The sequence below is a fragment of the Cucumis sativus genome, chromosome 7 (genome assembly GCF_000004075.3).
Source record: "Cucumis sativus cultivar 9930 chromosome 7, Cucumber_9930_V3, whole genome shotgun sequence".
Classification (NCBI taxonomy): domain Eukaryota; kingdom Viridiplantae; phylum Streptophyta; class Magnoliopsida; order Cucurbitales; family Cucurbitaceae; genus Cucumis; species Cucumis sativus.
The window spans coordinates 17,775,014-17,791,371 of NC_026661.2; the positions used below are offsets into that span (position 1 = coordinate 17,775,014).

At 30.3% G+C, this 16,358-nt stretch overlaps 3 protein-coding genes and 1 long non-coding RNA gene across 4 annotated transcripts; all 4 read right to left on the reverse strand.

Annotated features, from left to right (window-relative positions):
- Nucleotides 1–1,937: 1,937 nt before the first annotated feature.
- On the reverse strand, nucleotides 1,938–3,506 carry LOC101204883 (probable aspartic proteinase GIP1). The gene has a single exon (XM_004148853.2). The coding sequence runs from the start codon at nucleotides 3,472–3,474 to the stop codon at nucleotides 2,119–2,121; it is 1,356 nt and encodes a 451-aa protein (XP_004148901.1). The 5' UTR covers nucleotides 3,475–3,506; the 3' UTR covers nucleotides 1,938–2,118.
- A 1,327-nt stretch (nucleotides 3,507–4,833) lies between these two features.
- LOC101222982 (uncharacterized isomerase BH0283) lies at nucleotides 4,834–9,339 on the reverse strand. Its single transcript, XM_004148843.3, has 6 exons — nucleotides 9,140–9,339; nucleotides 8,821–9,033; nucleotides 7,462–7,782; nucleotides 6,760–6,921; nucleotides 5,395–5,478; nucleotides 4,834–5,102 (listed from the first exon to the last, which is right to left on the reverse strand). The coding sequence occupies exons 1-6, from the start codon at nucleotides 9,167–9,169 to the stop codon at nucleotides 4,995–4,997; spliced, it is 918 nt and encodes a 305-aa protein (XP_004148891.2). The 5' UTR covers nucleotides 9,170–9,339; the 3' UTR covers nucleotides 4,834–4,994.
- A 1,397-nt stretch (nucleotides 9,340–10,736) lies between these two features.
- On the reverse strand, nucleotides 10,737–16,007 carry LOC101222742 (uncharacterized isomerase BH0283). Its single transcript, XM_004148842.3, has 6 exons — nucleotides 15,826–16,007; nucleotides 15,496–15,714; nucleotides 12,892–13,221; nucleotides 12,366–12,527; nucleotides 12,134–12,217; nucleotides 10,737–10,944 (listed from the first exon to the last, which is right to left on the reverse strand). Exons 1-6 carry the CDS (start codon nucleotides 15,853–15,855, stop codon nucleotides 10,837–10,839), a joined length of 933 nt encoding a protein of 310 aa, XP_004148890.2. The 5' UTR covers nucleotides 15,856–16,007; the 3' UTR covers nucleotides 10,737–10,836.
- LOC116404982 lies at nucleotides 11,765–12,123 on the reverse strand. Its single transcript, XR_004218011.1, has 2 exons — nucleotides 11,957–12,123; nucleotides 11,765–11,925 (listed from the first exon to the last, which is right to left on the reverse strand). It is a non-coding gene; the product is annotated as an uncharacterized LOC116404982 (long non-coding RNA).
- Nucleotides 16,008–16,358: the final 351 nt, after the last annotated feature.

The window sequence follows — 16,358 nt, forward strand, 5'->3', positions numbered from 1 at the left end:
TTGATTTTTTTTTTTTACTAAAAAAAGACAAGTATGCTATGCATACTTAATTATTTGGTAACTGCAATTATGTTTTTATGTTTTTCATTTTTTTAAAGTGATATACTCTTCTTCCTGCTACGATAATAAATATTGTGAAGTAGTACTTAATAGTTCTTTATTTTATTATTTTTAAATATCAAAGTGACCTACTTTTAATAAAAAATATTTATTATAATTTAAGAAATTTTACACTAATTACAATCCACTTTTCTTAAATATTTTGTTTTACATAACTTATTAAACTTGACTATTTTAGTTTTCAACTACCAAAATCTTACCATTCTCACATTTTCCCTTTTTCCTTTTAGGTAAATTTTTTTTTTATTTATACAATATTCATATTATGCTATTTATACAAATCCCACTCTTTTTATGTACTAAAACAAAAATGACAAATTATACTAAAACAAAATAACAAATTTCACGTGCAATGCACGTGTTACTAACTAGTAGAAAGAAATGTGCGCAAGTTTTTCACAATTTTTTAGTTCATAGTTATCAATTACTCGATTTTTTTTTATATAAGTTAAATGTTTTAAATGAGTTCGAAAATCTTCTTGCCATTAGTTTTGGATGGAAGCTTATCCTTGAAATTTGAACTTATTGGGTACTTTGGGGATTCGAAGTACAAAAACAATTCAAAGATTATATGAATACAACATAATTAAACTTGAATCTTTTAGCCAACAACTTCAATTTATGCGTTATGTAGCCTCCTTGGAGTGAAAATGACTAAGGCTTCCTTTAAGAACGACCTTTCTCACTTCTTTCAACTCAAACTCAAGCTTCCTCTCTACAAATTTAACTAGCAGCCCCAACTTAGAAAATGTCCAATTTTTAAATTTTTCGAACTAATTTCAGCCAAATCGCACGTGTAAAATTTAAAAAATTTCCTTATGAAGTGATCTATGTATAATGAGCCTTGCACAAAACCTTCTTGACACCTCCTACTTGTCGAAATTTAACTTAGGCATGCAGAGGACACGTGGAAACCACTAAACCGACTTACCATTTCGTCCAACTTTACTCAAAACACCTGACTAAAACGCCTCAAGCCTTTAGAAAGCCTTGCTAACCTCTTTAACCTTGACCGCAAGCCCCATCTTGCTTACTCAAGTCTCAACACCTACTTCTCCACGCCTCACTAACCTCTAAAGACAAAGTCTTCAGTCACTTAGCCGCCTAGCTTAAACGCCTAAATGACCATCTTCACCGCCCAATAACCTCTTAAGACAAGCTTTCTCGGCCACACACACAAACTCATGCATGGCTACCAACCTATGTCCAAACGACTAGATAACCTCTTTGGATGTTATTTTCTGTTCTTTTGGTTGCCCACCAAGTCCAAAACACCTAGAGTGTGGATTTAGCCAAATTTCTCACTTTTCAACTTAGCCTCCTTAACTTTTTAAATATTCCTACTTATGATTCCTTCTTTTCACCTACCATGACATACTTACAATGACACTTCTTAAGCTTACTTTCCATCTTAACTTCCTTTAAATTGACCTCCCAAACTTTTGAAAAACTCAATTTTCTTAGGGTTTGGAATTTACAATCATAATAATGGGCAATGCTATCATTTATTCCTTACTATTTTGTAAATTTGAAGCTCAATGTCCTTTTTATGAAGAAAAAAAATGGTAATTGAGTCTATATTTAGACTGTATAAGTTAAAACTTTATAAATGAATTAATTGAAACCTTTAAAATGACCAAGTGAACTATTTAATTTACTTTTAAATCTACAAAATTCAAGCATTTTGGCTAAGAAAGTTTCTAAGTAAAAATAGGGTTTGAGATCATTTTGGATTTTGAAAAATGTACTAAATAACAAAATTCATTCGAAACATATTAGGAATTGAAATCTTCAAAACCGAAATTTTAAAGAAGACGTTAGAGAATGTCAAACTTTTATTCTGATAGATTTAAAAGTTACAAGCAGTCTCTACAATTAATAAAATTCTGAAAAGTAATCCACATATTAGGGACTGAATTGTAATCATAGATGATGGAGATTAAGTTTGTAGTAATCAACCAAATTTGAAGTTTGACCCAAAATTTCTTCTAAAATTATTTAAAAGAAAGTGTTGTTTGCAGAAGTGAAGTCGAATTTTGAACATGAAGTTCCCTCCTTTAATGCCGAAGAGCTAAATCCAAATCTGAAATTTTCAAGATCGAACTGCAACAAATGATCTTCCATTTGCAAACCTCCGATCACGATCGGCGTTCTTGGAAACTCTCCGCCATTGATGAATCCCAAGCACCAAGCATCCACTCCCTTCTTCTTAATCCTCACCATCGTATTCCTCCCCCCTAATTTCCACACCACTTTCTCTTTCTCCATAACCAAATCCACCACCGGAGCCTTCGCCTGTCCTTCCGCCGTCACTCCCACGCTCTTTGCCTCATAGCACACTCCGAACGGCTCTACCGCATTTATCAACTTGAAGTTGAGTACAACCGCTTCCTTCATAAACACCGTCGCGAATGCTCTATAAATCGAACTCCGTAGCAACGCGTAATTGGTGGAGGTGCTGATCTTAGCCCCACCGCGACCGTGAATCGGCTCAAACGACAATAAAGATGTGTTGAACGGCACCACCTTGCCGTTGATTCTAATGGCGGAGAGTCCAACGTAATACTCGTAAGACGGTAACCAATAGGTGTAAATCGAGGCGCTAACCGGATTGAAGAGCAATGGTGTGTAAGTTAGGGATTTAGAAAGATCAACATTGGGGGAAAATCTGTACGGGCCTTTAGATCCGAAGAAAGCAACACCAGGCCCTGACCTCGCTCCTGATAAACAAATGGCAAAATACTTAGGGCTACTGAATTTTGCACTAATCACCGATGGAATCGATAAGTTGGAACGGCCGAGCGCGGCTAGGCCAATGACATTCTTAGCAACTTCTCGGAGGAAATTGGTCTTGACGCATGCGAAAGGAAATTCAGGAATGCGACGGAGTGGAGCGGATGTGGAGCCGCCTGTGGTGGAGAGAGCAAGAACATCAGTGATGACATTCTCGGAATCGGTGAGCTTAGGGTGATCGTAATCAACAAAATGATCTCTGAGGGATGGGTTTTCTGGATAGGCGTAAGAGAAGATGGTGTCGTTAGCACAGATAGGAGAGGGAGCTTGGACGCAGGAGCCGCAAATAGCCTGGTTGAAGGAATTGGAGAGAGGGGTATTGCAAAGGACGAATTTGTAAGAGGAAGAGTTGTAATTTTGGTAGCAGTGGATCCAGGAGAAGGCGCCGCCGAGGTCGAGGTAGAGGGAGGCTGGGCGGAGGGGAGTTTTGAGGTGGAGGGAGATGGAGTAGAGGAGAGAGGTATGGTGTTTGTAGAGAGGAGCAATGAGAGCTGTTTGAAGAGAATACAAAGGAAATGAAATGAGGAAGAAGAAGAAGAAAAAGAGGGGAGGAGTTGACATGTTTGTTTTTTGCGTTCTTAGTTTGAAATGGAACTCATTTTATACAGCAATAAACCATTTTTAAAAACACTCCAATTTTCTTTTTCTTTCTTTTTCTTTCTTTTTCTTTCTTTTTTTAAAAGAGAGAGAAAGAAAGAAAAACGTGGTCAATTTATAAATTGAAAATAACAAAATAACAAAAAAAAAATTAAGAAAAAAACTCTCTTCTTGAAAATATTGGAATATCAACTTTGTTATATGTGCAGTTTTTTTAAAATATTACTATACACTTAATTATTATTTTAAAAATTATTACCCATTATAATTACCATAAAATGTATAGTTTACTTATGATTCGTAGTGTTCGAATTTTGTTCTATAAGAACGTATCAATGAAGAACCTCTTGAAATTTAGATCACACAATATTATTGTTTATAGAAAATATAAAATCCAATATCACGTGTATCTCTTTTTGTGTTATTCTTTCATGATATAATATTTTTTTTTTAATGTTAGGAGGTTGTATCTAATCATAATGCTAAATAATTACTCTACTTTGAAAAATTATTAATAATTTTTAATAAAATACATGTGAGATAAAACTAATACTATTTTGTGATATTCCATGTGGGATAGATCGAATATTTATGGAAGTGTTGTTCACACAAGTAAGAAGTTGAAGTTTGAACATGAAGTTCATTCCACTAGTGCTGTAGGACTGAATCCAATCTGAAATTTTAGAGATCAAACTCTATTTGATGATCTTCCATACACAGTGACTAAAAGTTATCGATTTCTATTATTGATAGAATCTAAAATTTTGTTATAACCTAATTTGAAAAAATAAAAGTAAGTTGTAAATAAACATAGTTCTAGCCCAAAAATAAATGGTAAGTAAACATAGTTGTAGTTGTAGTTGGCATCCTATCTCACTTTTAGAAAAAATAACATAAAAATAATTAATTGTGAAAGATAATAATTTTTTCTTTTAATAAAAAGAATTTTGTGGAAGTTCTTCACAACTTTTATATCACAATTATTTTTAAGTAAACATTCTTAAATTTTAAAAAATGAAACCAATTTACTGTTTAATATTTTGACAAATTATACAAAACAAAACATCCATATATTTTATTCCATGTTAAAAAATAAATTAAATTAAACGTTTAAAACGAGTTTAAAAATCCTCTTAATGTTAGTTTTAAATGAAAGCATACCTTGAATTTTTTTTTTTTTTAGTAATTTGAAAAAGAAATTTAGTACTAAATAGTTTTTTAAGATGAACTTAACTCAATGATAATTGATATGTAGTTCTCCTTGAGATGAGAGGTTCAATATCTCATTTTCACGGTTGTTGAGTTACACACAAGAAAAAAAGAAAAAAGAAAAAAAAATCACAGTCCTTTATTACTAAAGAGTACGATATCCTCCAAATTCCAAATAAAGTAAAACAGTACATGATAATAACTACTTGATGAGTAACACTTACTCAAAGTTCTAATGCAAATGAGAAGATTTAACAATGGTTGAACATGAAATTTTAAACCAAAACAGCACCTTCCATTATAGTAATAGCTTTCCCACGCAACTGAACTCTTTGTTCTTGTTCATCCAGATGGATGTGCAATATTCCACTTCTAGGTGATGCCTATTAAAAAAGAAACAATAAAAAGGGCAGGTTGTTTTTTCTTTTTTTTCTTTTGAGAAGTTAGATAACTAAAATCTTTATATACCTTAATTACACTTAATACTTACTTTTGATAACATATATTCACTTTACAGGATTTGTACATTCTCTTGAACTTACAAAAAGTTTCAACAATATCTGTATCTATCTTAACTCTATTTTTATTCAATAATTTCTTTCATATTTTTCCTCCAAAAACTTTGAAAACTAGATTTTCATAGCATATAAAGATTGTTTGGAAGAGAGAGAGTACCATATAAGCAACAAAATCAGATTTGCCCAACTTTTTGGCCCAGTAGACTGCCAAAGCACAATGTGCACTCCCACATACAGGATCCTGAATGATATGCAACAAATATATATACATATCAGAAGTTTGTAAAGAGCATAGAGGCTGAAGTAGTTGGAAAGAACATCCTTTGAGATTTCCAATACCTCCATTTCCTCCCTAGTTTTGATACCCAAACTCAAACAAGTTAGGCTAAAAAAATATTTTTCATCCGTGATAATAATTTAGTTTCGTACTTTGATTTGTAACGATTCAGTCCTTATACCTTCAATTTTGTAACAATTTAGTTCTTATACGGTAGGATAATAATTTAGTATGTACTTTCAAATTTATAACAATTTCATACCAAATTCTATCAAATTTAAGTGTTGATTTTTATTATTTAAAAATTTGGACTTTGTGGCCAATAAACATACAAGGTCTCTAATTAGTTTATTGAAATACCTATATAAGAGATTTGGACTCCATTAACTTAACAATAATTTTGATTTGAGACGATAAAAATAACTTTTTCGCTCGTCAAAATCACATTTCTTTCAAATAGTGGTGTTTTCAATGAACTAAAATTGATTGTAGAAAAATATAAAATCATTTCAAATTGATTTTGGAAGAATTAGGTGATGGGTGATTTTTTTTTGGAGAATTCCCATCAATCACTCCCAAAATAGATATTTTAGCATTCGTGATTTTTTTAAAAAGGAAATTTAATATTAGAACAAAAAAAAAGAAAAAAGATAACAAACCTTGCTTGTCATTAAATTGTTAATAAAATAAAAGTTATGTTTTTGAAGTTTATTTCAATATCTGTATACAAACCTATACAACCAAAAATTTAACAATAAAATAAATAGAAATATGTTTTTACCATAATTATTTAGTTGAATAATTACTTCTTAAATTGAAAATACAATTACTAATTGGGTAACTCTATATTAACTTTTGGATCTAAACATAATATTAAAAATACATATTAAATATAACTTTTAAAAGTTTGGTATCAAATATAAATTTATCTCTTAAAAATCAATTTTGCAAAATCGATTATATCTAAATCTATTTTTTCAAAATCTAATACTTCAACTATCACTTTCAAACAAACTCTACATCATTACAAATTTTAAAGTTAACCAATTACATTCTAACATACTAAAATTTAGAGACTATTTTAATTTTTACTTTACACCAATAATGATTTTTTTCCTTCAACAACTTACAAATAATGAAGAGATGCTTAGTCCGGTTAATTCCATGTATTACCTTCACCTCATGCATAAACAATCTAAAATTTTCAATATTATAATATTTAGAGAAAGATTGAGCATTTAATACCTCATAGATCCCAAATTTGGGGCAGAAGTATCGAGTATAAAAGTCAAATTCCGACTCAGCAGAGGAAGCTCCAGTTATGATTAACCCAGTTCCAGGAAACTTTTGTATCTCATCATAGTTAGGTTGAAAATCTACTACTTCTTTATCTGAAGGAAGAACAACCTGCAAAGTGTACAATTGGTTACTTGAATAACTTGAGATACCCACATTCCCAAGTGTTACATGCACACACTAGTTCCTGCCTTCGTTCCTCTGCGAACCACATCAGAGAGAAAACCGCTTTCATATCATATGTAAAGCCTAGACTCAAGATTCAAATTAGAATTTGAAATCTGAATTCACCGCCACGTCTCCGGGTGTTTCATAATGACTTTCTCTAGACATAGAAAGTATCCATTAGGCCTTGTTCTTTTGGATTTGAGCCATTTTTATTTCCTTTTAAGTGACGTTTGGTTTGGCTAGCTCCTCCATTTTCGAAGGATCTCCCGTATGTTGGGCCCCTTTTTTCACACTCTTTCCATAGAAGGCAGGTTAGCAGATTCGTACACACAATTTTAGAGAAAAAAAAAAGAAAGAAAAGAACTTCACTTGAAAACATATAAAATCTCAATGTCCAGAAGCATCAACCAATTTTCTCATCTTATAAGAATGAAAAGTATTGTTGTCAACGAAACATCAAAGACAAATGAAGGGCTAACTTACCATGAGATTATTGAATTTCACATTGCACAACTTAATGTCTACTATAGAGGCAACATTCAAGGCTTTGGAGATTGAAGAAACATCAGCAGCAGAGTCGAGATCAACAGTTTGTATAGCTGGGAGATCCAATTCAATGAAGTAACTGTCATGTGTTTCACCATTATTATGAACATTTGAAACCTCAAGAAGCTTGACATCTGGAACCTTTTTAGCAGTTAGAATTCCTGAAAGAGTGGAAAACTCAATAATCTTTGAATTTACTAAACCCGTTGAGAAAAGTATGTGTGCAGCTGCCAATGTTGCATGACCACAAAGCTCTACCTGTAAAAAAGTTGTCTTAATCAGAAACAATAAGATTTACAATACAAATAATTGTATTACCTTCATTACAAGTAGGGATTATTCATGGGGGGGACGACATCCCTGTCTCTACTCCATTTAAGTTAAGTCTAGTCTTTATAGTTCATGAAGTTAGAATTTAGTTCTTAACATTTGAGAACAATTTATGATTAATTTCTATGGTGGTTAGATAAAATTCTCGTAGAAACTATTTATGAAAATTTTATCCAACTATATGGACTAAGTTCTCTGTCCTTCTTCAAATAATAGAAACGGAACTTGAAATTTAGCCTCATTTTTTTTTGTTCCCACAATTTCATTTAATTTTGTAGGGATTCCTACGAAGATCCTTTAGTTTCTTTAAAAAAATAGTAATAAAATATAATGATTTTTATAATAGAAAATGACCATTTTAATGGTTAATTTCCAGTGAAAAAGGTTTAGAAATTTTTTGAACAAATAATATTTAGAAAACAAAAATATATTACATCGTAATCTTGGTTCAAACATATAAAAAAGGGAAATTATTTTAATGAAGAAAACCCTCTCTAAGATTTACAAATATAGTAAATAGGCAGTGGTATTTTGTTATTACAATATCATCAAAATTGATTTTGTAGTTCCATCGGTCAAAGAGAACATTTAGACAGAGACAAAAAAAACAATGAAAAAAATGGAAAATGTAGCAACTGGAATTTGCTCGGTGACAAAGAAAAAACTAAAGCTACTAATTGGGCTCAATTTGATAACTATTACCTTTGGGTTTGGTTTTTGAAAAATCAAGCCTACAAACAGAGTTATCTATACATAAATTCAAGTCAAATTTCGAGAACTAAAAAGATTTTTTTAAAGAAATTTGATTTGTTTTTCGTAATTTGACTTAGAATTCGAATCAGACACATTTTTTTAAAAGATAAATAAAAAATCAAACGATTATCCATAGCCAAAACTGGTTGATCTCAGAACTTTAATCAAACACACTCAGAGCATTAACTTAAAACGGTAAAAGAAAAGAAAAACCTCCGCAACAGGAGTGAACCATCTGAGGCTAAACTTGGGGGGTTTGATGGAGTCATCAGTTTGTTGTTCGTTGTTTAACGGAATCAAATAACAGGTTTGGGAGATATTGAACTCAGCCGCCAAATCTTTGAGCCATTTCTCATCCCTTTCTTCCTCTAATAGACAAACAGCCGCTGGATTTCCCTTGAACGTGGACTCGGTGAACGCATCCACCTGTTTGATTCACTCAGAAAAATAAAAATAAATCTGAATCTAAAGTTTCGTAGCCATTGAATCCGAATGCAAGATAGGCGAAAGAGATTAGGTTGAAGTAAAATACCACGAAATACTTCACAGGTTTCGTAGCCATTGTTGAGAAACAGAGAGAAGAACCGTGAGAATGGTCGTTTCTGCCAAGAAGAAGAAGAAGAAGAAAAAGAAGAAGAAGAAGAAGAAGAAAAGCCGCCTCCCTCCATTGCGTCTGTGCTTACGAAATTTCAACAAACGGACTTCTTTTGTATACTAATTTTAATTTTTAAAAATTTGGCTAAATTAGTCCTTACAAAATTGTAATTGAAATTCCACAGCATAGAAACATAAAGAAATAGGACTTTTAACTTTTGTGAGTTAATCAATTCAAATCAAAGATATGTATTTTATTTTTAAATAATATCAAAATATATAATTCTACTTTTATTTGTATACAACTTTTGTTAAAAATGTTGGGATTGCCTAACATTAATCAGAAAAATAATCAAATTTGTATCTCTTATTTTTCTATTTTTATCTACTTATTCATGAAGACGTGCACCATAATTAATAATTATGCTCACCACTTCTATAGATTGATTACTCACAAAAAAAAAAAAAAAATTAGGATTTGAATTAATACATTATCTTTCTTTCTCTTTAAAATTTCACTTTTTTTACGTAAGATAATACATTTTGTACTGATACTTTGCATGATACAAATAATGAGATGAAATATCACACAAGCATAAACAAATATAGTGTATTTGCAAACTAACATGGTGTTGAAAAATCTTAACTAATTTATGATATTTTCGAGATTGACAAGATTATTCTTGTTTCTAACTAAAGTAGGGGCATTTAAGACATTGTTCTAGCAATTTTCATTCCATATTTTTCTATTTTTCTATTTTACTAATTTAAATAACAATTTGTCATTTATCCATAAACATTCTATTTTGCTATTCTTTTTGTCCGCTGTTTTTTTTTCTTTCACAAAGCTATTGGATTAATGTGTGGAAAGGGAGACTCAAATTTCTAATGTTAAAGTTGGTAATATAAGCACTATATCAATTAAATTAAGCTCGTAAATAATTTTATTCAATACTTTAATTTGTACCTTAGTCTTACTTTGTTTTTTTTGCAAAGCCTTTATATTATCGAAATTAATAAGTTCACGAAGATTTGCATTTTTCTTTTGTTAAAACTATTGGGTAACTTAGCTAAAATAGAATAATGTAACACTTATTTAAATTTATACTTAAAGTTTGACGAAATTAAAAGCTTAGAGTACAAATTGATGTAATAATTAAGTAAGTCTAGAGGTAAATTTTGGTTTTCGGTTTTCTTCCCTTTTTAGCACGATAGTAATGAACTTTTTTATAAATGGTAAAATTGTTGAATATATTTATAAATATAATAAAATTTTAGAATCAATTATTGTATAGGAATGACGTAGGTAAACATCAATAAAAGTGTATGAGTACTTATTAGGGTTTATCGTTGATAGATTTTGAAATTTTGCTATATTTAAAAAGAAACCTAAATAATTCCAACTTGTGTCGTCGTAATAATAGTTCGAGAGAAAAATATTTGGATACTTCCTGAGTTGTATCTACTTTCACATTTGACCATTTTTGCTTTTTAAATAATTCTTTGTATTAAATATATAATTGAGAAAAATGGAATTAGATAATGCAGGTAGCGATATCATATATATCATTATTGAATAGCTAACAGTTCTTATTAAAAGTTTTTATTTTAACCATATAGTTTGAACATCAAATTTTAAACCAAAACAAAACCTTCCACCGTAGTAATAGCTTTCCCTCGCAACATAACCCTTTGTTTTTCGTCGTCAAGATGAATGTGTAATATTCCACTCCTTGGTGATGCCTAAAAATATGCTTTTAAAAGTTAAAAAAAAAACTACAAAATCTAAACAACTTCATTCAAATTATATGGATTGAGTTAAAGTTACACGGTTGCAAATTAAATACAGCAAATAAGCTCAAAATATATTCTCACATACCAAAATATTTTTAAAAAGTTGAAAACATATAATAGAAGTTAATCACTAGTAGAACATATTGATCTATGAGTAATAGATGATGGATCACAGGTGTTTACCAACGATAGCTTTGATAGAACTTTATTATATTTACAATCTTTTAAATTGTGGTAAACATTTAATTATTATTGTAAAATTGTGATTAATTCATCATAATTACCCTAAGTTATTATAAGCTTATTTGAGTTAATTTAAGTTCTTGAATTTATTTTGGGTCAAACAAAAATACCCAACTCCATCTTGTTAATTTTGTTTTAAAAAAAAAATCATAATGGAATGCATCATTTTTAGAAATAATAATGAAGTGTATAGCATAATTCTCCAAAAATTGTAAATATAGCAAAATCTATGAGAAGTAGACCAATATTGAGTTATAATTTTATCAACGATAGACTCTTATGATTTATTTGGATTATGGTCTATAAGTAATAAACTTTGACCGACTTTCTATATTTATAATTTTTCTAAAATATAATATTGTTATATACTTAGTTATTAATTCTAAAATTGTTGTGCATTATAGTTACCCTAAACAAATAGGTAGTGGGTAGGGCATAAAGACTTTAAATCCGACTCAATTATTTGGATGGTAAATTTCTTCGATCCAAAATAGTTTTTTATATAAAAAAATAAAAATATATGAACTCAAGTCAATCAGTTCGAGTTACTCTATTTATTTATTAATTTTTATTTTTGATTTAATTATTTTATTGGAGGTTTGAATTGACAAGTCTATTAACCAACCTAACCCATAATAATTTTTATTTATTTAAACCTAACCCATAATAATTTTTATTTATTTAAACCTAACCCATAATAATTTTTATTTATTTAAACCTAACCCAAGTCAAATGAGTTGATAACCCCAGTCTAGACTGCAGGAATTAGGTTGGAGTTGATGGGTTTTTTGTGATTATTGAATTTTGTTTGAACACCCCCTGCATGTGATATAAGCAATGGATTGATCAACATGTTGGTTACGTAACTCTTAAGTGGGAGGAAGAGAGAAAGTACCATAAAAGCAACAAAATCAGATTTGCCCAACTTATTGGCCCAGTAGACTGCCAACGCACAATGTGCACTTCCACAAACAGGATCCTGTATATAATATGCAACAACAACCAAATATTTAACCATTAATAGAACATTGATCGTTCAAGCTAATGACATATATTGGCTTCATCTCAAAGCATGCTGCATATATACAATCTATATACAGCACTAGAAGATTGAGATTGTACTGTACCTCGTCGATCCCTACTTTGGGAGCGAAGTGTCGAGTATAGAAGTCAAATTTCGACTCAGCAGGGGCTAATCCACTTATGATTAACCCAGATCCAGGACACTTTCGTATCTCGTCATAATTAGGTTGAAAATCTACAACATCTTTTTCTGATGGAAGAACAACCTGCAAAAACGCTGGTTTAGAGGAGTGACACACCTTAATATATATATTCTTGTATTCTAAGACTGACTCTCTCGGTTGATGTTGTTGATGTTATTGTCTAGGCTTTCTTCGTTTCTCCTTTTTTATTTATATATCTATGAGTATCTAAGCCACCTTAAGCACTCTAGCTAATCTTAGAGAAGAACTTGCACTTAACTCATGACCTCTTAGTTGTTCCTCCATCTCTCTCGTTTGTTTTTTTCTTTTTCTCACTAGACCGACGATCATGGATGGGCTACGCTTTCTTTGTTTCTCAATCTTAATTATAAGAATGAAAAGTAGGGTTGTGAACAAAACATCAAAGATAAACTAAGGGCTTACTTACCAAGAGTCTATTGGGTTTCATGTTACACGTCTTAATGTCAACTATAGAAGCACCATTCAAAGCTTTGGAGATTAAAGAAACATCAACAGCAGAATTGAGTTCAACAGTAGGAATAGCTGGGAAATCCATTTCAATGAAGTAACTGTCTTGTGATTCACCACTATTAAGAAGAGCATTACTTGAAACCTCAAGAAGCTTGACATCTGGAACCTTTTTAGCAGTTAGAATTCCTGAAAGTGTGGAAAACTCAATAATATTTGAATTTACCAAACCAGTTGAAAAAAGTATGTGTGCAGCTGCCAACGTTGCATGACCACAAAGCTGCTTTACCTGTAAAAAATGTTTATCTTAATAAAAAACAACAAGATTTACATCAACCAAAACATTATGTTACAATTCATTTAGTTGCGAATACAAGTAACTAGGGATTTTCACGAAACGAGGACTTTCCCGTCCTTGTTCCAGCTCCATGCTTTATTTTTCGTTTTCATATAAGAAAACTTTCACTTTGAAAATAGTCTTATATGAGACTAGCGTCATTATTTCTTCAACATGCATGACTTTGAGACTACTTCAGGTTCGATTTAAAGCTCTAACCAAACATTTAATTCTCCAATAATTCAATCATTTTATTGGGATTTTAAATCTTTAATTCTAGTTGTTTTTACATAGAATATATTAGTTAAGGTTTAACCATTTCAAATTAGTTTAGTTTTGAAAACTAGGGGTGGAATTAAAACCACACAAACTGAAACGTTTTTTTAGGAACATATTTTAAAAATTGAATCAAAACCAAATAAAGTTGGATTCGGTTTAAAAGAATTTCAAAACCAAATATTTCTTTGTCCAAAAATCTGGCATTCATTCACACCACACAGAGAACGAATAATGGTGAATCACAAGACAGTCACAAAGATTTTGGAATTTAGTGACTTTCTGTTCCCACAACACATTAACTCCAATACAAACATTTAATCACCTATAAAGTAAATTCATGTTCCAAAGAAAAGAAAAAAATACAAAAAAAAGCAAAAGGGAAAGGAAGGAAGATTGAAGATCAAAGTAAGGAACAAATTATTATAAAAAAAAAACGCAAGACCGATTTTCCATTTGATTTCTCACATATAATTTTTTTTTTTTTTTTTTTTTTTTGGTTTAGTCCAATTTGGTCACTAATTCGAACGTTTTCTACACTATTGAAAACATTTTGGTCATATATAATAAAGAAATTTAAGAGTAGAAGGAACGTTGATACGAAGTTCTACTAGTAGTTCTGTCTCCATTTTATTTCATTCTATTTTCATTATCTTTTAAATTTTGGCTAATCGGTGGAGAGACATTTTATATTCACTTTTGAATTAAGGTCTCAGTTCAATTCTCAACTTTTATCTACTTTTTTTTTTACATTTCTCAACTTTGTTTTATTTTCTTTTCCGAGAAAAGAGATAATTATTATCAAACATAACATAGTTTCGTTTCTATTTCTAAAAAAAAAGAAACAAGGAATGAGAAATATAAAAGGAGAAACACGAAATAAAAAAGAGAGAGAAAAAAAAAAGAGAAATAGAAAACAAGAAACATGAATATATAGTTGTCAAACATAGTCTCGTTTTTCATTTCTGTTTCTAAAAAAACAAGGAACAAGAAACCAAAATAGTTATCGAACATTATCCTGCTTTTGTTCTAAAAAAAGAATAAACAAGGACAACAGAAAATAGAGAACAAGAAAAAAGAATAGTTATCAGATATAGTCTCGATTCTTCTAAAAAAAGAAGAAACAAGAAAACAACAAATGAGAAAAACATGAAACAGAAAATAGAAATAGTTATCCAAGATAATCTCATATCTTTTTATAAAAAATGAAAAACGTGAAACAAAAAATGGAAAACAAAAAACATTATCAAACATACTATAAAGTAAACACTTTTAGAACAAATAAAGAAGCTTGTGAACTCTTTTGCTTATACAAACGATAAGAAGGAAACCCTAAGAAATTAGGCTTTAAGTTTAAAAGAAAAAGTAAACTGAAGAACAAAGGGTGTACCAAAAAGGTCTAAAATTTTGGTTTTATTTTTGGAATTTAGCAACAAAAAAAAACTCAAATTAGGGTATTTAAAAAAACTTCATTCCAAAGATCCAATCAACCCATTTGATTTGAGCTGTGTTAAAAAAATGAAAATATTATCAATTGATTTATTGTATGTGACGACATTTTGAAAAATAACAAAACAGTAAAACTATTTACAAATTAAAGCAAAATTGATCGATATATTGTAAATGGTTTTATTTTTTTATTCATAACAATTCCTCTTGTTTCATTTATTTACCAAAAACAACTTCAACTCATTACTAATTGTATGGTTAAATTTTTAATAAGTGATCTGACTAACTCAAAATGTTGTTCATTACAAGTCATCTGGGTTTAAGAAATATAAAAAAGAACGATGGAATGATTGTTGAACCAACTCGATCCGAACCAACCCACAAAATGTAAATTTTGAAAAATGACAATTAAACGGGAAAGGATATTTAGTTCAAAACTTTAATCAAACACAAACGTAGCATTCAAAACAATAATCGAACTTATCAGTAAAAGAAAAAAACCTCATCAACAGGATTGAACCATCTGAGTCTAAATTTGGGTGGATTAATTGAATCATCAATTTCTTCTTTTTCTTCTTCGTTTACAGGAATCAAATAACAGGTCTGGCAAATATTCAACTCAGCGGCTAAATCAGCCAACCATTTATCATCCCTTTCTTCCTCTAATAAACAAACAGCTGCAGGATTTCCCTTGAACGCTGAGTCAGTGAATGCATCCACCTATTTGGTTTGGATTCATTTACAAAAAAATCAAAATATACACTTCTCAAAATGTCTAAATCAAAATCCGAATGCGAAATAGGTGAAAGAGATTAGGTTAAAGTAAAATACCACGAAATACTTTACTGATTTCTTAGCCATGGTTGATCAGAAATAGAGACAAGAACTGTGAAACCAGTCAATCGTTTCTGCCAACAAGAAGAAGAAAAAAAAGAACAAGAGCAGACTCCTCCAATGCGTCTTTGCTTGTGAAATTTAAATAAACAACTTTCTACTATATATACATTTTCTTTACATATATATATATAATAGCTGTTTCTTTATTTCATTTAAATAGTTTTTTATTCCACTTGTATTAAAGAATTGTTTATTATTCGTTGAATAAAAAATGTGGAATAAATTAAAAGTCATACATTTAATACACTTTTCTATTAGTAAAATGGAAGAGAAGATCAGATTGGTGATTAACACTAATTAGGTGTAGTTTAAGGTAGCTTTGTATCAAAGAGTTATTATTTTAATTCATTGGGGGAGATGGCGAGAAATAGGTGGGCAACTATTTTGATAAATAACAAGAAGATAAAAATGGTTGAAATATAGCTATATAATGGGTTTGACATTGTGTAATTTTATAAATTAGACAA